The following is a 23,208-nucleotide window of genomic DNA, read 5'->3' on the forward strand; positions in this document are numbered from 1 at the left end:
AACGTGATTGCAAACCTCCGAATGCACGTTCAACATCTTTTCGACACGGTTCTTGTTTCATCGTCAAATATTTATTCTTTTGAGAACATGTATTACGAATAGTTTGAACAATTATAGATCATTTAAAATTGTGCATTCTTTATAGTGAAAATTAATAATAAAATCAAATTATATTAAATTAACAAAAAAAATTAAAAAATTGAAATATTATTAATTTGGAATGAAAGTAGTATATATTAAATAATATATATTTTAAAAATATTATATTACACTTAAAAATAATTACGAATATTAGAGATTTAAATCTAGCCTTATATGAAACATAATATGTTAATTACTTAATAATAAAAATAATAATAAAATAATGAAAAAGGTGAAATAGAGAGTGTGAATAGTAGTTCTCCAAATTTGGAGAACTACTATTCAACTCTCTATATATGGCTCCAATAAAGAGTGAAATGGAGGATGGTTGGAGAACCCATTCTCTATTTTACTCTCCAAATATAGAGAATGGAGAGTAAAATAGAGTGGGGTTGGAGATGATCTTATAGTATCATTGACTAATGAGTAATTTCTGAACAAGTATATATATATATATATATATATATAGAGAGAGAGAGAGAGAGAGAGAGAGAGAGAGAGAGATTGATTTAATATTAGTTAAGTGAAATTATCAGCTTTAATGATATCAGTACAATATATGATACTGAGTATCAGTTAAGCGAAAATTATCAGCCATAATGAATGGGGTGGTATGAGATGTAATTATTTATGAAAGAATGAGTATTTCAGGAATAACTTTAGGTTTGGGTATGAACTTGTTTGTAATTATTTTGAATTTTATGGCCCATTTATGTTGTTTTTCCTTTTAAATATTATTTCACATTTATTTTTTTTTAAAAAAATAGTTAGTACAGCAGTCATAAAGATTATATAATTGAATTAATCTTTTATATCTCATAAAATTGAATAAGAATGGTTGAGGGACCTTGTAGGAAATTACTTATATAATTATTTTTTGAAATGATATAATTTATTAAAACAACGACAAATTTGAAAAAAAAAATATTTATTACTTCTAGATCTCTAAAGACGCACCTCTTTTTAAATTAAATTTGTTTGGTTAAAATGAAATTTTAAATGGATCTGAAGTAGTACTAGTATGTGTTTTAATGAGATTGATAGCTTCAATAAAATTAATGATATTAGCTCAATTCATTTTGATTTGTTTGATTCAGATTTACAAATGAAAAAATCACCCTACATCTATTAAAGGGTTACTGTTACAACCTTTATATCTATTTTTTTTTAATTACTACTTATAAAGTTTTAATTACAAGAATTAACATATCAATTTTAATTTTTTTATTAATTAAGTACATTTTATTAAGTAATTATATAATGTTATTATAATTAATAGGTGAGAGAAATAACATTAATGGGAGAGAATCAATTGATAATTATCAATTACACCTTTCAAGGGATTTGTCACCCTCCATCCCTACTCCCACATACCCACGTTTCCCTTTCTCCCCACGGTCATCACTCTTTCTCTTTCAACTTCTTCATTGTTCTTCTTGTCCATTCAAATGAAAGCCTCCACAAATCTTGTACACATTGTGAACAATCAAAAAGTTCGGTTACAAACAAACATGCTGAAGAATAAAAAAGTTCACCATACACCTACAAAGAGTATGAGATTTGTAGAGGATGTATCTAATTTTGAAATAGAGCCTCCAAGTTTTAATATTTTAACTCAAACTCCACCGCCCAAGACGAATGCAACTCCGACGTAGAAAAGTGTCACCCTTCTGAAGAAAAAACAAAACCCAACGAAAGAGAAGAAACGAGATCAAACGATATTCTAGCCAAAGATGTGCGACAATTGCGTTTGAGAGTCATTCCTATCGTGAAGATCTATTGGACGAATAGTCTAGTTGAGCAAGCTACCTGAAAGATCGAGCATGTGATGTGAGAGTAGTTTCCTGGCTTGTTTGAGCCTTCAGGTACTTCTTGACTCTTACTTTCGCGAATGAAAGTCCTTTTAGTAGTGGATGTTGTAATGACCCTCTAGTTTATTTATGTGTTAATGCCTTTTGTTCATCGTTAGAGACTTCCTATAGCGATCCCAAGTCTTTTATGACTTGCTGGGATTGACAGTTTGGTCACTTGGTCGTTCCTTTGGGTTTTATGCGAATTTATGTGTTTTGGAGCTTTTAAACCTTGAACGATCATTTTTGGTCAAAATTTTGGGAAAATGACCTCAAAATCCAATTCTAACGATTCCATCATCTCCGAAAGGGTTATTTTAGGCAAGTAAAATGGTCAGCATGACTCCCAAGGCTTTTGTGCGACTTTGTGCGATTAGGTGTTTTTACTTTCAAGTTATGGCCTAAGTTTGACCTTGGTCAACATTGAATATCTTTTCAAGGCTAAAAGTGCTATAAAGGAAAGTAGGTAGAAAAAGAAGACGAGAACTATCTTGCTATACCTGGATCAGCTTGACTCAATGTTTGCACTTGGATCTTTCTCTCTAGATTTTTGGTAAACATTCTTGGATAAGAATTTCACTAGCGCAGTTAGCTCCGAAATGTTGAGTTTCGTCAAGAACGACCCTCCGTGCGGATCTCGAGGCTCCCAGGCTAATTCTGAGCCCCTTTGTGGATTTTGGCTTAAACTGGAGTTTGGGTGTGGGACCCATTTTTTGTCAAGACAACCTTGTATAGAAGTTTTGACTACTCATTTGAGTCTGAAAATGTCGAATTTGATTGGGTTGTATATCTCTTTTGTGTGCACGGGGTTCCGAACAAAACTAAGCTGATTTTTGTTGGTACCTAATGTTGGTATTGCTCGCTTTTACGACCTTGGGCTCGTTTAAGTGACCTTCGCTTTAGCAAGCTAGGCCAACTAAGTGGAAGCCGCTTTAGTAGCTCTATCATCGTTTAAGCGGACATCGTTTTACGTCCAAGGGATCGCTTAAGAGAGCTTAGCAGTCCAGGCCATGCTTCTTTCGTGACCCTAGTGCTGCTTTAGCTAGCCTCGCTTTAGTGACCATTGCCTCGTGGAAGCAAAGCACGCCTCTTGCAGGCCAGTCACTTAAGCGACATAAGTGGTCGCTTGAGTTTTAGTGATTCATCCCTCTTTAGAGCTTCGATTGCAGCAATTTGAAGTCCGGTGTATTTGTGGAGCTTGGGTCTATGCAGTGGTATGATCAAAAAGTGTTGAGCGTCCCTCATTTGAGGTAAATTCGTGCAATTGTAGGGTACCTTAGCTTAGTTGTTGTCTTTAATGGTGAAATTGTCACATGTTGTTTGTTCTTGTTGTTTCGAGGCCCGAATTGTGTTCCATTTTGGAACACAAGTTTGGGGGTACTATTTAAGGCCTTTTGACTGAGTCGATCCAGAAGTTCTGGCATGGGTCCCATGATTTCCGTTTGATTCCAAAATTGGTCCGTCTTTGTTTTATGTGGTTTTGGTGTCTAAACAGTCGTATTAACATTGTGATCCTATTTTTAATAGTGGGGCTGCATTATGAGGTTGTTCGTAAAGGAAAAGCTCCGGACATGTGATTTGGAGCACGTGCGGTCATCCTTAAGGTAGGCTACGACTTTTCGTCTCCTAGATTGAGCTTGAATGTGTGAACATATGTTGATTAGAGTCAGTTTGGGCGGGTACCTAGCTGTTCTTATTTCATTTCATAGAAACCATGTTTTAGGCTTGATTGACATTATTTCGGGATTAGAACCATGCTAGCTGGGGTTATGTGTTTATCCTTATCTTGTGTTTTGACTTGTATGTTGTTGTGATTGTATAATTGAGCATCTTTGGCCTTAGTATAGGCTTAGACTAGTTCTTTCCATAGACTCGCGACATTTATAGCGTCTAGGCCTTGTTTCTTCTCCAGCATCGATTTGGATGACTTAGTTCCTTGTATGTTGGTGTAGCAGACTTAACTCTAATAAAATGAGCCTTATTTTAGGCGGTGTCCCTACTTTTGCGACCTTTTACCCTCTGTCTCTTTCTACGTCCCCGTTACGATATTTGAGGCTTGGCGTTTCACTGGACAACTTGGGATTGGAGTTGGTTCGAGCTTAGAGCGTTGTTGCGGTTTGCTTGCTAGTAGACGTCGTTCAATGGTGCTTTTGTTGTTGGTGTTGATGAGATCCTCTTTTGGAGTCGACACCTCCCCCCCCCTCCCCCGGGTTTACCCTGCTAGCTAGGCGGTTGACGCCCTGAGATTTTACTCGTTGGCTGGGTGGCCTTGATTGTTTACTTAGGGTAAAAAGTTTGGTATCATTGACTCCCCTGGGTTAACTCTTGCTAGCTGGGTAGCTGAAGTCTGTAGGAGTTTACTAGCTGGCTAGGCGGCCCTTTTCATTGGGTACTTGTGGTTAGAGGCAAGTTTTCACTTATTAGACATGGATTCACCATGCTTCAGTCTTTATTAGCTAGCTATTCTGTGTACATGTTGGTCGTATGGAGGTCCGTTCAGGTTTTACTTAAACTTGTGCACGAGTGTACCTTCTGGGCTTATGGGGGTCCAGTTAGGTTTAGCTTAGTTGTACTAAATTTTTATTTCTGGTATGCTCGTGTGCTTTTCCTTAAATTTTGCTTTGACCTCTGTTTGTGTTTAGATACCATATTGTCTTTACCTTTCTTTCTCAGTCAACCTATGATGCCTACTAAGTACCTTTGTTTTGGTACTCATGCTACATTGTGCATCTGTTTCGTGATGCAGGTCCTAATACCAATTACCAGTGATGATTGTTCGTGCCTGCAACAACTTTTGTGGATCGAAGGCGAGGGTGAGCACTCGATGTTCTGGACTAGCATGTCTCCTTTTGTATACTGTATATCTAGGTTTTTGTATTTTGAGACAAGCTTGTTATTGAACTACTTTTGGGACTTGTATTCTTTTGTTAGAACAACTCTGTACTCGTGACTGTCATATTTTGGGAGGGATGTTTTATATATATAGTTTTTGCTTGCTTCCGCTTTTACCTTGCTTTGTTGTTTAAATTCTGGTTCCGCGATTGTTCTATCCTTTTATCCATTGCTTGTAGTTCTGAGTTACGGGCTGGCTTACCTACTGGTGGAGTATAGTAGGTGTTATCATGACTCGAGGAATTGAGTAGTGACAATATAGGCCAAGGCTGACCAAACGTTCGTTAGTCATGCTCATCTTTTTGCATAACAGCCTAATTATTACTACCTGCTTCCTAGACTCACAAGTTATAGTTCTGTCAAGGATGGATACAGAATGAAGTTTGGATGTGGCTTGAGGGATTTCCATACTCAGCATCCAAATTTATACTTTCAAAATATAGTATAGATATTTATTTATTTATTTATTGCTTAAAAATATTAGTATAGATATGGATATGTTACAGACATTGTCGACCTCTAACACTTGAGTCTTCAAAAGAAAAAAGAAATTGAGTCAAAGAAGTTCTACTCCCATGACAAGATTGAAGATGTAAGCAAGTCCTATCATTTAACTAGTTTTAATCATTCACTAAATAGCTCTTTATAGTCCTATCATATAACTAGTTTTAATTCATAAATTCAAGGGAAAAGGGACGGATTTACCCCCGAACTTTAATAAATGGTATGTCTATGCCCTCTGTTATACTTTCCGTCCACATAAGCCCCTGCCGTCCAATTATAGGTACACACATACCCCTCTCACTAAAGGCCCCCTCATTTTTTACACGTGTCTTAAATCTAATCAACTACCCGTTTGACCTTTCTTTTTAACCCATAAACCAACTACCCGCCCCATAAACCCAATACCCACCCAATTTCCTCTAAGATATATCCTATTCTTCTTCTCTACACAAAACCCCTTTATTACCCAAATGAACCAAATCATAATTTCTCCATTGACAACACTAATTATTCCCTCGACCCATTTTGGGATAATTACTCTGTTTCTGCTAATGAAAATGAAAATGAAAAATCCCATGTTCTTGAAGGAATTGTTGTTGTTGTTGGAGAACATGTTCTTTTCGATTACAATAACAATGAAAACAAGAATGATGATACCAGTTAACTTTCTCAAAAAAAAAAAACAAGAATGATGATCCAAATTCAGCAGTTTCAATTCTGAAACGCACGTATCCTGCAGAAAAGAGGAATAATAATAATAATGTTCCATCAGTGGAGAAGAGTTACAGAGGAGTGAGAAAGAGGCCATGGGGGAGATGGTCAGCGGAGATTCGCGATCGTATAGGGCGGTGTAGACACTGGCTGGGTACATTCGACACGCCGGAGGAGGCGGCGCGTGCGTACGACGCGGCGGCGAGGTGGTTGAGAGGTTCAAAAGCTCGAACAAATTTCCAAATTCCTCCGATTGTTCCTCTGCCTACTTCACCAACATCGACGTCATCATCTTCAAATTCGTCTCGTGAAATGAAAATGAAAATGAAAAAGAAAAATGGTGGCGCTGTTGCTAATAATCAAAGAAAATGCTCAGTGGTAACTTCAACTGCGCATTTATTTAGCTCTAATGAATTTAACAAAAAAGTTAGTGTTACTGTGGAGCTTGATCTCAAGCTCGAATTCGGGAGGAAGTTGGGTGGGTATTGGGTTTATGGGGCGGATAGTTGGTTTATGGGTTAAAAAGAAAGGTCAAACGGGTAGTTGATTAGATTTAAGACAAGTGTAAAAAATGAGGGGGCCGTTAGTGAGAGGGGTATGTGTGTACCTATAATTGGACGGCAAGGGCTTATGTGGACGGAAAGTATAACGGAGGGCATAGACGTACCATTTATTAAAGTTCGGGGGTAAATCCGTCCCTTCTCCCTAAATTCAAAAGAAGATACAAAAGGAAAGGGGAGAAATGGTTTTAAAAAATTTCTTAAAAAGCCGTGATACCTAAGACAATACCTATTAGCCACTCATCTCTTTTTACTATCAATACATCTGCAACAAGAATAAGTACAAAAAGTCGTTAATTGAATTTCTCATGCAATGAAGGCTGAGAAATGAGAGACCAATTGTTTCCTACAAATGTGAATTTCCTTCAATCTAATTCTCTCCCCCATGGAGAAGTCAACAACTGCCTACATGAATAACAACCCAAATCTTGTAGTTGGACAGGCTTGTCCACGAATGAATCATTCACTACAGATTATGGAGAAAAAATTGAGTGTAAAGACAGCAAGCAAAATGGTCTGCAAGACTACTGTCGTCTGGGTAGAAGTTTATGACACTTGATAAGTTAATGCCAAAGCTTGCAACAAAAACCATTCCGTGGCCTCTTGCTGGATACTATTTCTGAAAAGGTATCAACCAATTGACCAGCCAAGCTACTTGGATCATCAATTAGCGTTTGAATGAAGGTATTTACCACCCTACGTTCTTGCTCCGTTGATCGCAAGCTAAACCAAGTAAGCAACTTTAACCTGAATTCCTTCTCAATCAGACCCTGACATTCCAGCCAGCGGATGATCTTGACACAATATTCAAAGTTCTCATCCAAGCCTCCTGTACGAATTCGGATAGGTGAACCATTGATTAGGGTGCTGTCAGAGTCATGTGTCTCACCATTATTGCTAGCTCCTCTCTTCCGACAACCTTCCATCTGAGAATCACCAGCTGACACATCTCCATTCTTCCCCTGGTTCCAGTTTTGGGAATCTCCACTACCATGTGATCTGGCAAGACCGTTTCTCTCATTGTCATGAGAGGTGGCATCATCATCTGCTTCAACAGTCAGCTCTAAAGTGCAGCAGTTATCTTCATCTCTGGACGAAGGGGTTAACTCTTCATTTAAATCGGGTACTGAAGCAACATTTAAGTCAAGCTGGCGTGAAGTAGATGGTTTCCTCTCTTCCTGAACAGGTTCAGGCTTAACAGTACAAGACTCGCAGCATTTTGTAGATGCAGGTCCAGTGAATCCCTCTAAACAGCCTTGCTGTTGAGCCCATGCAAGTCTTAGAATTTTGCCAAGGTCCCGGACCTTGAAGCCAGAATCGAATTCAATGTCTTTTCCAGTGTAGTAGCCTTCCTTGGAGCCAGAGCTTCCTCCAGTATCCTGATTGACCTGAATTTTGTGTCCTGCTACTAGATTAGACTTCCTATGAATTATCTCAACACTCTTTGTGAAACACTTTGCCTCAGAGTGTCCCACATCACTGGCCTCTGTATAAGAAACTATCCGAAAAGAATACTCTGTGCAAGGCTGCAAATTCGAAATCAAAATCCTTCTCTGAGTTCTTGGAAAGACACAGACAGGTTCTTTTGTGTAAGTGTCTTCTCTGGCCATGCAGTACCAGAGCTTGTAGCCCTTGACATCTTCAGAGGATGCAGCAGATACTTCTATCAATACAATCACAACAGAAGATGAAGTCACCTCCTCGAAAAGGAATTTGCACGCCGCAGGAAGTGAACCCTCTGGCAAGAAGTGGCACCAGGAAAGTATTACAAATAAATTACTCTAGCTTCAATTTGCCGCAAGATAATACCACCTTGAAGAGTTAATAAGAAATGGTACCTGAGGAATTAGTAAGTTTGCTAGTCTTTGTTGCCAGCCATTCATCACCCTTCTCAATGGCAATCGAGCACAATGACTGAACATCGCTGGCAATAGAAAGTCTGCTAACAATTCCTCGAGCCATCTTTGATGATACTCCATTCACTGGGCCAACTTCCATCTCCAATTTTGCCTTGGCTTCTTTAATAATTTCATGAAGTTCTTTAAATCTGGATGTCCCATCCAGGAGCCTGTAACTCAGGTATATTCTGTAGCAGAGGACATCAACACGGCGAGCATCCTTAGCTACACAAAGCTGTTTCTTCCAAAACCTACCAAGATCAACAGGTGAAGAGAAAAAACATTCAACTTGCAACAAGTCTACTAGTGGATTACAAAAAAAAAAAAGAACCAATTTATGCAATTCTGGGAGTTAGGACCATTACTGATACAATAACGGAGCAATATTTATCAAAATGAAACACAACATGACTAACAAGCATTACTCACAAGAAGATAACTAATGCTTCCGTTCATGCAGGAGGGCTAAAATGGATGGGTAGAGTTGCAGAATCATTACAATGAAGAGGATTTATGATGTCTAGCTTTTTTGAAAGGACAGCTTACCGCTCTAAAATTCACTCACAATGTCTTAAGAGTTACATGTTAATACTTAAGAATGGAAAAGGGCCAAAAATGCCCCTGAACTATAGGAAAAGGTCTAAAATACCTTTCATCCATCTTTTGGTCTAAAAATATCCTTCTACTCATCTTTTTGGTCTAGAAATACCCTTATATTCACCTTTTTGGCTCACTCATACCTTGAAACTAACAACCCTCTCTTTATTTATTTATATTTAAAAAATATTTATTATGTGTCATTCTCTTATTGAATGAAATAAGAACTCCATCTCAACTATATTTTTCCCCATAATTTACCCAAGTCAAGACAATATACGTCTTCAAGACCCAAATTTATTTTTATTTTTTTAAAATCTAGTAGTTTTTTGTGTTTGTTGTAGCTTTTTATTTTTTTTAATCCGGCTCCTCTCCATTTTTTTTTCTCTATTTTCCTCAAGCTCTTATTTGGATTGAAGACGCACATCATAAAGAAAAATAAATGGCTAAGATTTAAATAATTAAATCAAGACTCTTAACATAATATAAATAATTAATATTTCATAAACAAATTAATAATGTCATAATCATAATCATATTATCTTATCCATAACATATTATAAATTTCTCTTCTTTTCTACTTTTCTTATCCCTACAGGCTACGAGCATGTATCTTCTTTTTTGTTCTAAATTGAGTTAATCTTTAGTTATAGTCTTTTATGGAACTTTCTCTTTGAAATTAGTTATCAAAAAGATCATTAGTAAAAGAATTAAGTTGTCATTTATTTTATTCTTTTAATTAAAGGAGGACAAACAAGCTTAAGATTTATGAATAATTAAAAAAAAAGGAAAAAAAAAGAACAAAAAGGATTTATGAATAATATGATATCTCTATAATTGTGAAATTATTAATATTTTTATAATATGTTAATTATCTAAAACAAACTTTTAAAAAAATAAGTTACAGCAAATACAAATATTAAGATTTTCTTTAAAATATTTTTTGGGGTATGGAAGAGGTATTGAATTAATTATGATTTTTTTTTAGTAAAGGTGGGGTTTTTATTTAATCCAATAAAAAAATGAATCATAATTAATATTTAAAAAAAATAAAAAAATAAAGAGAGGGTTGTTAGTTTCAAGGGTTAAGTGAGCCAAAAAGCTGAATGGAAGGGTATTTTTAGACCAAAAAGATGAGTAGAAGGGTACTTTTTAGACCAAAAGATGGATGGAGGGTATTTTTAGACCTTTTCCTATAGTTCAAGGGTATTTTTGGCCCTTTTCCACTTAAGAAATAGCTATTGATTATTCTGATCAACCAGAAGAAATCAGTAACAGAACTTAAAAAACTAATCAAGATTGAACAGAGAATAAACAATTAACGTCTTCACCACTGCAAAGTGACACTTGTAAGCAGGAAGCTAATAAAAGAATTCAGAGGAAGATGGCTTCAAGACTTCTCCCTCTGCACAGACTTGTGTCAAGGGAATAAGTCCTCTTTCAACCTTCCTTTTGTAGGTTGACAGCATTCAGAGTAGATTCCTGAGTCACACATTTTTACCCTCAACACACATACACACATAAATCTCCAGTGAAAATACAACTGCTGGCAGCTCCAAATCATGCGTAGGGTAGTTCTTTTCATGGTTCTTAAGCTTCCTAGAGGCGCATCAGAAGAGGTTGGGAAAGACTTGGTGAGGCAAGTCAAGGACAGGATAGGTCAAGAGATTTCAGACAGAAGTCCAATCCAAAGAAGGATGTTCCAGGAAAGAAGGAAACAAGGATATACTCACCCTTTCACCTTGGTATAGTTTTAGTTTGGCTTAATACTGAATGAACATATCAGCATTGAAAAGTGAGAACTGTTATACTTATCTAAAGGAAACTTACCCAAGAATTCCAGAAACTTTACCACAAGAAGCACAACAATAGCTCCCATCTAGCTGCATCAGTTGTCCTAGATCAACAACTCCTACCTTCCCACGTTGGAGTGCACACTCAACGTGACAAGTCAGGCCACATGAGTCCCCCTGACCAGATTCAGATGTGCACTCCAACCAAAGACTAGGATCCTTGTTGTCATCAAATAAGTGACAAATGCAACAAGAGCACCTCTTGCAAAAAGTGTCATCTATAGAAATAGTTGCCCTGCATGCAGAATTTTTGCAAATCCATGAATTCGAACATTTCGCATCAGCATACTGCTCTGTAGCTGATAGAATTCGGAGAGGGTTTTCCCCTTTCCTGAGCTGCTTTCTAGAAGAATGATCCTTGGGACTTGAAGATACTCTTTTTTGTTCTTGAGTCTTCAATTGCTTTTTACTCAACTTTGGGAGTTGCTCAGACATTTTGCACTAGGATAAAATCAATAGCTTCTTTTCCTTGTCCTGGTAAAACTCCAAAATATCTTTCCTTTGGACCAGATTTCAAGAATTTCTGGAGTGCCTTTGAACTTCTTGAATTTCTCTGTAATGCTTTTCACACTGGACGAAACACTAAGAACACCAAAAACTGGATATAAAGAACACACGAGTTAGCATACAAAGAATCTACAGTTGGTGCACAATGAAAAAACTGAGTGGATCTCATCAAAAGAAATGAAACAAGGATTTGTATCCACTAACGAAAATCTGATTTGACCTGTCTTTTGAGGAAGAAAGTTCATATATAATTGCTTGCAGACTGTCAAATACTCAATACAGAAAAAGGAGAGATACAGGACGATTTTCCATTATTGCATTTAAAGTTCTCAGAAACTTAAGTCCATTCCTGCCCATGGCACCATATATATATGAGCTTCCATATGAGAGGGTCCACTGTAGATGCCTTAGGAAAAAATATGTTGAGAAAATAAAATTTCAGTGGGTTTTGAGTGCCAATAACTGACATTTCATCCTTTTTTCAAGGTGAAGTCAGAAATTATGACATTTGAAATAGGCAAACTTAAAAGGGAGTTGAAGTTTATTCTATCATTTATTTAATGATACCAAAAATGATAATCCTGCATAAATTTTTCAGAGTGAACTTAAAGAAATATGAAGAGTTAAAATCAGAATCCATTTAAAGATGACAGAAGTTATTATAAATGTCACAAGAAAAGAGTACAACCGAGAAGATCTATAGAAAGTTCTAAAATACTATTATTACTCGATATGACTGAAAGGCATTATCGTTTCTATCAAATGGAAATCTATGAACTTCTGTGAATAACAATTTCTGTCATCAAACTGTAATGTCTATAGAATAATTATATTAAGGTACAAAATGGACATTGGAGAAACAATCTTATAGCACTCGGGGATTGTTTGGTAGTTGGTTAGAGTATATCGGGTATTAGTAATGCGGGAATTAGTTATGAGAGAATCTGTGTATTATTCTATATATACCTTATGCAGGGTTTAGTTATTCAATTATTATTATTCCACCTTCTATCCTTCATATAATAATACATAGATTCCCTTAGTATTAGTTATGCAGGTTTAATTGCAAACCAAATAGCCTATTAGTTTTATACATGAATAATTTACTTCTAAATAACAACCAAACATGGTATTACTTATGCACGATTTGATACTTGCTTAACTCACCTTCAAACCAGCTACCAAATGACCCCTCACATCCTTGGTCATATAATTTTTTAGCCACTTCCCCATTGTGAACACCCACACCCCAAAAAAGAAATGAAGTGAAATAATAGTTCTAACATGTTGATTATCGTTCACAAAGTGACGGTGTTCATTGTGCATTAGCATTTCAATGTTCATTTGATTCTTAAATAGAGACACATAAACCATCTTCCTCTTGAAGTTACCAAAAGCTACAGAGTTAGCATCAGCCAACAAGAAGAATGCTCTAATTTTTTTAAAACGGGTAACTTTGTATTCCTCAACAGTAAGAGATATGTTGATAGCAAACTCCAAAAAGTGAGCTACAGAGTGATATTAATTAGAAAACTCCTATGAAATTCACTATCTGTATTTCATCATCTGTACTACTCCCTCTGTCCCAATTTATATTACTAACTTTCTATTTTAGTCAGTCTCAAAAAGAATTAAACATTTCTTTATTTGGCAAGTATTTAATAACACCATCAACATTTTCCCATATCGGGTCCCACTTATTTGGCAAGAAGTCTACAAAGGTGTACTCTTTTAAGGGTAATTTAGGAACATTGCAAAGTCTTCCCATATTTCTTTGACTCAGTGTCCAGTCAAACTGCATCACATAAATTGGGACGGAAGAAGTAAGTTTTTTACCCTAGAAACATGAACTAATACAATTCCATTTGATACTCCTGCCAATTCATATATTCCCCTTGAGTAAGCCTGCTCAATGTAAATACTCCATCACTTTGATGCTTCCATCTGATTGTATCAGCTTCAATATTTGTGCCCAAGTTCACCTAACTCGGTAGTTCAGCCACACTATCACTTCCCATTCACTTAGCAACCTTCTGAATGTTTGGTCCCAACTTTGAGGTGCAAGATTCTTCAACTGTGCAGTCAGGTTTGCTACTAATAGAGAACAACATAGGAAAAAGTTCTTGTGGCATTCCATTTCCAGTCCAATTGCCTTTCCAGAATAAAATCTTGTTGTCATTTTCTATCAGGTAACAGGTACTCCTCTTGAAATCAGGCCATAGATATCTAGTAGATCTCCACAGCCCTACACCATATGTCTATGACCTGTTTTATACACCAGTGTCCTTCTTGGCCAAATTTTTGTTGGACTACTTCCTTCCAGAGAGCTTGATGCTCCACATTGTATCTCCATAACAATATCATAAGTAGGCTATTATTTTGCAGCTTCAAATTCTTAATCCCCATACTCCTTGAGCTCTGTTCTGCTGCCACTTTACCAAGTGAAAACTCTTGCCCTCCTTATTGCCATTCCAGAAGCAATTCCTCCTCAATTATCTAGGATGTCAATTCCCTTGCTTGGCATAGGAACTAGACATTACATATATTGGTAGAGCATTCAACACTGAGTTTATCAAAATGAGTCCCTCCCAGAGAAAGATACCGAGACTTCCATAGAGCTAATGTTTTTTTTTAAAATGGTAAAGTGACTTCCACAGAGCTAACTTTTTTTCGACAAAAACTTCCATAGAGCTAACTTCCTCTCTGCTTTTTCAATGATTCCATCCCATACCTCCAAAGCTTTGTGTTTTGACCCCAATGGCATACCAAGATAAATAGTAGATGCTTTCTCCAATGAACAACCCAAAATGTTTGCCAGAACCTATATGCAATACTTCCTTAACTAGAAAGATATTGCTTCTTCTCTGGTTTACCTTCAAACCTGTGTTGGCTTCAAATATTTGCTATTATCATTCTAAGGTAACTAATTTTTTCTAGTGTAACATCACAGAAAATATTGTGCCATCTACATATAAAAGATGACAAATATCCAGCACCTCACCTGTTGTATTCCGTACTCTGAATCCCTTCAGCAATCTGTTGTGATTAGCAATCCTCATCATGCTATTGAGACCTTCCATAACTGTGATAAAAAGGAGAAGGGGCACAGGATCACACTGTCTAAGTCCCCTTTCTGCTGAAAAAAAAAACAACTGGTTTTGCTTTGACAAGTATAGAGAACCTAGTAGTGTTATACAGAATTTAATCCATTTCACCCATCTATTGCCAAAGGCCATCTCTGTCTAAGCACACTGATAAGGAAGTTCCAATTGAGATTATCATAGCTTTCTTGATGCGTAATTTGCACGACCCCTGGATCTTTCCCTCTCATCCTATTATCAATACACTCACTGGTTATCAATGCAACATCCATAACTTGTCACCCCTCAATGAATGCCATTTGATGTTTGTTAACCAGATTGTCCACCACTTTTTTTAGCCTTTCAGCCAACACTTTTGAGATGATCTTATACACACCAGATTAATGGGTCTAAATTCCCTAAGTTCAATAGCATCTACTTTCTAGAAATCAAAGCCATAAAAGTAACATTGAAGCTTTTCTCAAAAAATTGTTGAGCCTGGAAATTTTGTTGGGTGAGAATTATGTCCTACTTAAGCATGTGAAACCTTGATAAAAAGCCATTTGTAAAACCGTCATGGCTAGGTTATTTATTGGCAGCACATAGCTTGATTCCTTCAAAAAAAATCTTCCTCCTCAAACTAGGAGAAGTCTATTCAATTCTCTTTGATGGAAATCTGGCCACATTAAAGTCTCCACAAAACGTCCAAGGACCTCACATACCCCCTAAAGCTGCCAATTCCACCATAAGTCCTTTCTCTCCGTTCACTCACAATCAGCATATACAGTAGTGAAATACCAATATAAATCCTGATTGCTCCCAAAGAATTTACAGGTAAGTGTTTGATTCCCAACTATCCACATATTCCTCTTTTCGGGCTCTTTTATCCCACAATACAATAATCCCCCACTGTTTCCTTTTTTTTATAAGAATAATCCCCCACTGTTTCCTATAGAATCCACTCACAATTACATAATATGCACTCCCCACTGATGTACTAATGATCCTACCAGGTTCCTTTTGTTCTCCCTGTTCAGCTCCCACATTCCAGGATAACATTTTTACTTTCATTATGTACCAACTTTTGTGTTTCTCTCCCTGTTTCTTCATTCTTTGTGGCTCTCCATTCAAAATTTCATGTCAAATTCCAGATTTTTGAACTCTTTTGAGAGCAATTGCTTTTTAATATGTGCCATTGCCACTAAAGTTATCTACTTTTCCACCCCCTTGTTTGATCCACTTCCATAAACAAGGCAAAAGCTTCTTTTTCACCGCCTTTGAATGCAACCTCAAACTCTTGGCTCATCTTGATTATATTATTTTTTTGAAATTAAACTCTTGCCTCATCTTGATTATATGATTATGCACCAAAAGAGTTTTTTTGATTTGCTATGCACCAAAAGAGTTGCAGCGTCTTCAATTACTTGATCGCTTACTAGCATAGACTCCTCACATGTTAGCAAGACATATGGTAGGGGAATTAGGTCACCATATATCGCCATTTGATCCTTTTGTTTGACCCTCAGTTTCTTTGCTTCCTTTCTCCTCTATCGGAAGTTAATAAGTTGACTCTTGTGTCTCTGTCTCATTATCTGAATTTTGATCAGGTCCTCCCAATTGTGCCTTGTTCATATAGACTTTGTTGTTCTCACTTCTCGCTGACCAAACAATTTTCGACTTCTTCCTTCGCTGAATAAACCACCATTCAGGGATTAAAAACCACGATCGAGTTTATTTTTGTGACAAAGGGTTTAGCTATTAATGTTTTGATGGGCTTTAATTTGTTCCTTGCATAAAAAGCCCACCTTCCATCCTTCTTAATGGCCTAACTTACTATTTTCATTTACTATAGCGGGTCCATCATCTAATAGGGCCATCTCATTTAAAAGAGTACCCTCAATCACGTGTCTTTCATCTACACCCTTAGCACCAATATAGGTATTTTTGTCGACCTGCATATTTTACATGCCTTGTCCCTGTCCTCCCATTTTTGTAGGCGTAGACATAGCTCCGACACCTCAAAACTCCACCATCTCTTTGGAACCTCTTTCTCAACATCACAAGCATGAATTGGACAATGCCAGAACATACATCAGATTTGTTGAGCTGCTGGATTAGGAGGGGAGGCAGTAAGAGTCAAAAGAGATGGTGGAAGCTAATACCATCATGTGTATGGTGGTCTGTCTGGAAAGAAAGAAATGGAAGATGTTTTGAAGACGGTTCCAATTCCATCCACAAAGTTAAATGGAATTGTATAGTATCTCTACTTTTTTGGTATAAACAACTTTGTATAGATGATATAGATCAGATTATAGATTTGTTAGAAAATCTGTAGTTATCCCTCTTTGGAGGTTGCCCGCATACCCTTAATGCTGAAGAACTCAACCTTATCAGTTTCAAAAAACAAAACAAAAAAAACCCCACCACGTTCTCTCTCCAATTGTATTGCACTCACCTTCTCTATTTTCTGATACCTTATTGGAGCTTCAAGCCATATGGGTAGCGAGAAAATGAGATTCCTATTGGCAATGTCAACCGTAGCCGGAATTTTTTTCAGTGGGCCTTTAACTCAAACATGAGCCCATCTCAAATGATTTTTCAATTCAGTCTCTTCCTCAATTACAAACTAGCCATTGCATCTTTCACTGACCTTTTTTAAAGGCATTTGACCAGAGATAAAGTGTAAGACCTACTATTTGAATCCAGAACCAGTCAAACATGGTACAATTTGAAAAGGCCTCTGTTGGTGTCCACCATTCCAATTATAGTTGCCTTCCTTGCCTCCACCAATCTCCCATCACTACATGTTTTGCAGCAACCCTAGATTCGAATTCAAACAAGAATTGAAATCTATTCATATTATATATGAGTACCCCCTCCCTGTTTGGCATTCCAAGATTGTTGAGCCCATCGTCTTACATCATTTCTAGACGGAATCGTCCTCGCTTGAATTTTCAACTAAACACTTGCCCAAGATATCCTTGTCATTGAATTGCGAAGAAATTTTTAGAGATACCCCATCATCCCCTATTGATAGCTTCATCTATGTCCATTTGTTTTCGTGTAATGCTTCTTTATTGCTCCCCCTCCCCTATGAGGTGATGTTTGTATTCCCTGAGCTTTAGTAGCTCTTTGTACGAGGTCACTATTAACAAAGCCTTCTATTTTTGTCACCAATTGTATCCATCTCTCATTAAATGTCTTTTCAGGTAGAATAATTACTATTGTCTTGGCTCTTGATAGACATAATAGAAACAAAATCTCCAATATTGATAAAATTTCTGAGACAAAACAAGGCTTGTTGAGAAATCCCTACGTCGCCAAGACTTGAAAGTCTTTCCTCTATTTTCAAAGACCTCCTTGAGCCTCTTGCAAATCTATAGTAGCGCTTCTTTGCTTATAACAACCTTCTTATATGATACGTTGCACCTTCTGGGTCGAGCTCGTCGCACCAGGCTTGTCTAGTGCGAGTTACCTCTCCTATGTGGTTTGCGAGCTATTGCATAGGAGCGGGGGATTTATCCTATGCGCACCCAAAGGGTAGCGGCTGCGGGTTTCCCTTGTTATCAAAAAAAAAAATGATGTGTTGCGCATTCCATTTAATCATACCAAGTCCCCACTTTAGATGTAAAGATAATAATATCATATGATACTCCCCCTAGAAGAAAGTAGATCTTGTTATCTGTGAAAGCAAAAGGGATATGGTTAAAGAGAATGATTTGAGAGTAAGTCCACCAGAGATAGGGTTACTAAGGTTGAGAGGGGACCTTAGTTAGAGACATAGGGAAATGTGCCTAAGAGTATTATGAACATTTTTCATAAGAGATAGGATTACCAAGGCCTGTGAGGGGACCTTAATCTTGATTGCAATCTTAAATGTATTTCTTAAAATTTTTAACTATGATGATGAGGTGCTCTTTACCATTTGTGGGATAGTCTAGTTAAAACTTTTTCACTTGAGATCATAAAGAGGAAGAGCCAAGAAGAATTCTCTTTCTGTAGCAACAACATAATATGTCATCTTTTTCCTTCTTAATAAGAATCTTTTCAAAATGAAGGCATAAATCTCTGCTTTGGTTATTCAAATAGATCTCATACCATTGGCAATTTCCTAAACTATCTTATTCTCAAAGCTCAAACCACATAAAAAGTGGTTGTCTTTCTCTTCTTTCTTCATTTCTAGGTTCTAGATAACCACGGCACACATATTTGTGCCTATAACAATAGCAAAAGCCTATAAAGTGTCTAAGCCATAGTTTCATGCTTCCTTACTCTATGATAAAGAAATGAATCTTGGACTTAGCTCAATTCAAAATCTAGACCATGAGTTGAGGATTGCCCAAAACCTTATAAAGCGACAAAGGTCATCCCACAACCAATGTGGGACAAATTAACACACTTCTCCCCCCTTGTCGCACACCCAAACCTATCAACCGGAGAGTGGACAACATATTATGGGGGACCAACATTAGGTAAACCAAGAATTGGGATGAGTCTGACTTTGATACCAAGATAAGAAATGGATCTTGAGCGCAACTCAAACCCAAAAACTAGTTAACAAAGTGAAGATTACTTAAACTATATAAATAGGCTAATTCCACATCTCACAACCAATGTAGGATAACTTAACACACTTGATATAATTTTATCAATATTATAATCTGTGCAGGACCTGATTTCACATTCATGTTAGATCTAATATGTCCCCTATAGCATTTTTGAAATATAGTTGTTAATTAAAATTAATAATAACAAGTTGATGGAAAATTGAAGGAAATTGACTTCTTGAAATTAAGCATTGGATTTATGATGGCATCACACATCATATGTGTTTTAGACAAAAAAAAAACAAGTGCATACTTTGACATAAGTGGGATTACAATGTTCCATTAAGATATTGATGTGAATCCAAAAAAAAACTAAATTATATTCCCTACGTGTTTCTCATGACGGAAACCTAGTTTTCGATTTGTTAGAGCATATAAAGATAAGTATAGTTAATTGAAATTGACTTTCCTACTTATGTTTTTGTTTTTTTTGAAGTACATTTCGTAGATGATATCAAGAATACGCATAAATCAATTTTTGGGCTTTTGTCGCTCCCTAGTTCTGGTCTAATCTCTTTTGTATTAAGCTGACTTAATATTTCCTTCGTTAACTCTTTTTGTAATTTCTGGATATTCTTCATGCCATCTACAAAATGTACTTCATAAAAAACAAAAACATAAGTAGGAAAGTCAGTTTCAATTAACTATACTAATCTTTGTATACTGTAACAAATCCCTTAATTTATTGAGCATCATTTCTTAATGTTATGCACCATGGTTCACTTTTTTATGAAGGACCGTAACCTCAGTTATCAGAGAAAACAAATACTATAACGTACATGGATTTTACGAGCTTCATCCTCAATTTAGTCTTATAGAGCTTCTTTTTTTTGACAAAGGTAACAAATTTGTATATAAACCTTCAGCACTAATGCTGGGATCCCAAAAATTTACATCATAGAGCTACATACAACTGAGTAGGCTCAGTAACCCAAAAAGAAAAGAAAACCTATCTCTAGGTCCTATCTCATCTTACAAGGATCCTAAGATGTCTACAATTGCTACAGGATCATTTATATATTCCGAACTACACCAATAGCAAAAAGTTTAATCATATTGAAAACCATAAGACTAAAAAATTCACACTGAAACCTATAGAGTTAACCACCGTGAAATGTGTGGGGGAAAAAATCACAATAGGAAGTTAAATTGGATGAAGGCCAGAAGACCTAGTTTCCCATCTTCCCATGGCTAAGATTGCGAGCCTAGGGCCAAGAATTGGTATATATACATATCCTGCCACAAAAAAAGGGAACCAAGAATTGAAGAGTAAATACAAGAATCATTATGACTATTCTATTATACTCAAATACCATGGAGGTCTGGAAAGGATTTAAACAAGCAATCTACCGATCCCAAAACAAAATACAACTTTATGCTAATGCAATTTCTCATGCTTAGGTGGTAAGATATAATTCCCAGGCCATGAGATTAAGTGGAGATTCTCACCTTTATAAATCCATCAATAATAGCCAAATAAGGATGTAGCAGCAACCCCTCCCTATGACAATAAGATGTTAAGTTTCATAAGTGATACATCTCTGCAGTTTAGGTCTCTAAAATGAGAGAAACAGTTTCTTAAAGTATTGATTATCCTTGTGTCCAGCATCTTAGGAACAGGCAATTCAAATTCCACAATAAAAATTTTGACAAAACATTTAAGTTAACCAAAATTTCAACAGAAACACAAACACACGTGACACTACATAGTCATTTACATACAACCATACCAAACACAAAACATTACTCCCTCCGTTTGTGCCTTACTTTTGTTTGAAGTCTCCTACTTAGTTTGTTTAAAAAAGAATGGCACATTTCTATGTTTAGTGAGCTTTTAATTTCAATATTCCTACTTCACCCTTAATGACACTCCCTTATGGAAATGACATGACATATTTAAGACCACAAAATTCAAAGGATATTTTAAAAATGTTATATGCATCCTAGTTTAAAACCACAAAATTGACAAATTACATTATTAAACTCTGTGCCTACTCCTAGTCAAACTAAGACACATAAATTAAAATAGAGGAAATATTAAATCACATTAAAAAGAATTGTAAGATTCTCATAGATATGATAGAATATGATCTTGTAAATATAGTATAGCTTGATTTACTCCTGTAATTATGTATTTTGATTCTCTTTCCTTTCTTAGAGTATGTATACTTACCTATTTAAACCCCAATGTCCCAAACCACAAAGATTTCCCCTGCTACCCTTTTGGATTCAAGATTGGTCCACCCTACCTATTTGTTACTCCACACTCTTCGAACTTTTGCATCTGTTACTTGGTCCTTTATTATCTTTTAGAAAGCACAGGAGAAAAATCATCCTTTCACGACCTCCCTTAATCACCATCCTTTTGTCAAGTTCTTTACCTCTCACATCTAATGATATTATTCTAGTCATGGTAAAACTAACTGCACTTTCTCTTACCTCAATTTGCTCCCTCCTGCCTCTTTTATTAATAAAAAAGAACAAATAAGAAAATTAAAGCTACACTAACCACCGAAAGAGACCTTTCTCTCAATAACAACAAATGTGTCTGAGACTTTTACTAAATCATCACATGCATCAGTGGTGAAACTAGAACCTGCAACACTAACATGGTGCTAATGGAAAAATCAGCTATCCCAACAAGAAATACTAAAATCATTCACACAGGCAATGAGCATTTGGAAATTATTAGTGTCCTAGTTCTTCACATTGCCCATATTCAGCAAGGAAACAAACCAAAGATAACCAGCAACCAACTCGTAACAGTCAAAACACCTCATCACTAACAAGAATATATTAATACCCAAAATAGATATACTACCCAGCAAAGAGAAACAAAATTTCACAAAAATAATCAACAAACACGAACTTGAGTAACAGATCTGGAAGCAAACACATTCAGCAAACAACAAATAAGAAAACAAATATATTTAAAAAAAAACATGAGAAAATCTGAAGAAAGTACCTGCTGTGAGTAAGAAAAAAGGAGAGAAAAATTTAGGGTTATCGAAGAAGAGAGAGAGAGAGGGGGGTTGAAGGGTTTGTTTGGAGAGAGTAATGAAAAATCCTCTCTCTGTGTTAAAGGAAACTTGGGTCCTGTTAATGTTAGTTGGTGTTGTACCAAATTTCTGTACGAGTATTTGTTAGAGATGACCCTCACGCGTAATTTAGGAGCGTGGTACTTCATAAAGCACATGCTCCAGTTGCCTGTTTTGCAATTTGCTCGTCTATCTCACGCTTTTTATTCTATCGTGAAGATAAGGTTCTATCATATTTTCTGTTTCACTTTTATCACCTCCACATGCATGCGCTTTTCATACCTAAATAAATTGATTTCGGAATTCTACATTTATACACCTTGGAAAGTTGAATTACCTTCTTATATTAATTGGAAAGGCTTAAATTGTACTCTCCTAAATTGTTTAAATATATAACTTGTTATATTTTCATTTCAACTATATATATTTTTGTATTATGTAATGATATTTATGTGATTATTTTCAATCAAATATTTTGCATTACTTGTTATGAATAAGATCTAATATAGTTACATTTGAGTCACTCGTTCGACTCGGTTTCAGCTTTGAATTTGAGTTCGATTTTGGCTTTGAAAAATGATCCATCAAAAGATTATTTTTGAGTAAAAAAAATTGGCCCTATATCTTTTCTCACATGCGAGACACATTTTTTTGCATCGGTGAAACACTGGTTGAATATATGTATCTCTTCAACACATTAGTTTGTACCGATTTTTTAAGTGTGTTGTACAATTATACATCGATGTTTCACCGATCCAACGCTGGTTGAAACGACACATCTCTTCAGTGCACCGGTTTGAAACGGTGTTTGAAGGGCGATATACAATTTTACATCAATGGTGGCCAATGCAACACCGATACAAATTGGTATTGCATTTTTTGAACCATTGCATCTTTTTTTAAGTAGTTTTTGATAGCTATAAATATCTAATATTTCATCAGATATTAACATGCTAGTTAGTTCACATCA

General features: G+C 36.2%; 2 protein-coding genes across 2 annotated transcripts; one reads left to right on the forward strand and one right to left on the reverse strand.

The window, feature by feature from the left end:
• Positions 1 to 2,590: 2,590 nt before the first annotated feature.
• On the forward strand, positions 2,591 to 6,620 carry LOC125868670 (uncharacterized). Its single transcript, XM_049549268.1, is given in 7 exon segments — positions 2,591 to 2,688; positions 3,161 to 3,241; positions 3,979 to 4,135; positions 4,277 to 4,336; positions 4,738 to 4,842; positions 5,812 to 6,036; positions 6,039 to 6,620. Coding segments are annotated over 7 exon segments (1,308 nt in total).
• Positions 6,621 to 6,935: 315 nt separating this feature from the next.
• LOC125868543 (VIN3-like protein 1) lies at positions 6,936 to 22,284 on the reverse strand. Its single transcript, XM_049549169.1, has 5 exons — positions 22,166 to 22,284; positions 20,650 to 20,701; positions 10,984 to 11,604; positions 8,497 to 8,807; positions 6,936 to 8,396 (listed from the first exon to the last, which is right to left on the reverse strand). Exons 3-5 carry the CDS (start codon positions 11,439 to 11,441, stop codon positions 7,222 to 7,224), a joined length of 1,944 nt encoding a protein of 647 aa, XP_049405126.1. The 5' UTR covers positions 11,442 to 11,604; positions 20,650 to 20,701; positions 22,166 to 22,284; the 3' UTR covers positions 6,936 to 7,221.
• Between the last annotated feature and the right edge of the window lie 924 nt (positions 22,285 to 23,208).

The sequence above is a fragment of the Solanum stenotomum genome, chromosome 6 (genome assembly GCF_019186545.1).
Source record: "Solanum stenotomum isolate F172 chromosome 6, ASM1918654v1, whole genome shotgun sequence".
In the NCBI taxonomy this organism is placed as follows: domain Eukaryota; kingdom Viridiplantae; phylum Streptophyta; class Magnoliopsida; order Solanales; family Solanaceae; genus Solanum; species Solanum stenotomum.

What these genes read in the sequence shown, in the direction of transcription:
- LOC125868543 (XM_049549169.1), bottom strand. Translation starts at nt 11,441, where the DNA reads ATGTCTGAGCAACTCCCAAAGTTGAGTAAAAAGCAATTGAAGACTCAA. An exon ending in AAAGTTTCTGGAATTCTTGG is followed by an intron (nt 8,808 to 10,983) that starts GTAAGTTTCCTT and finishes TGATCTTGGTAG; the next exon opens with GTTTTGGAAGAAACAGCTTT. An exon ending in CAAACTTACTAATTCCTCAG is followed by an intron (nt 8,397 to 8,496) that starts GTACCATTTCTT and finishes ACTTCTTGCCAG; the next exon opens with AGGGTTCACTTCCTGCGGCG.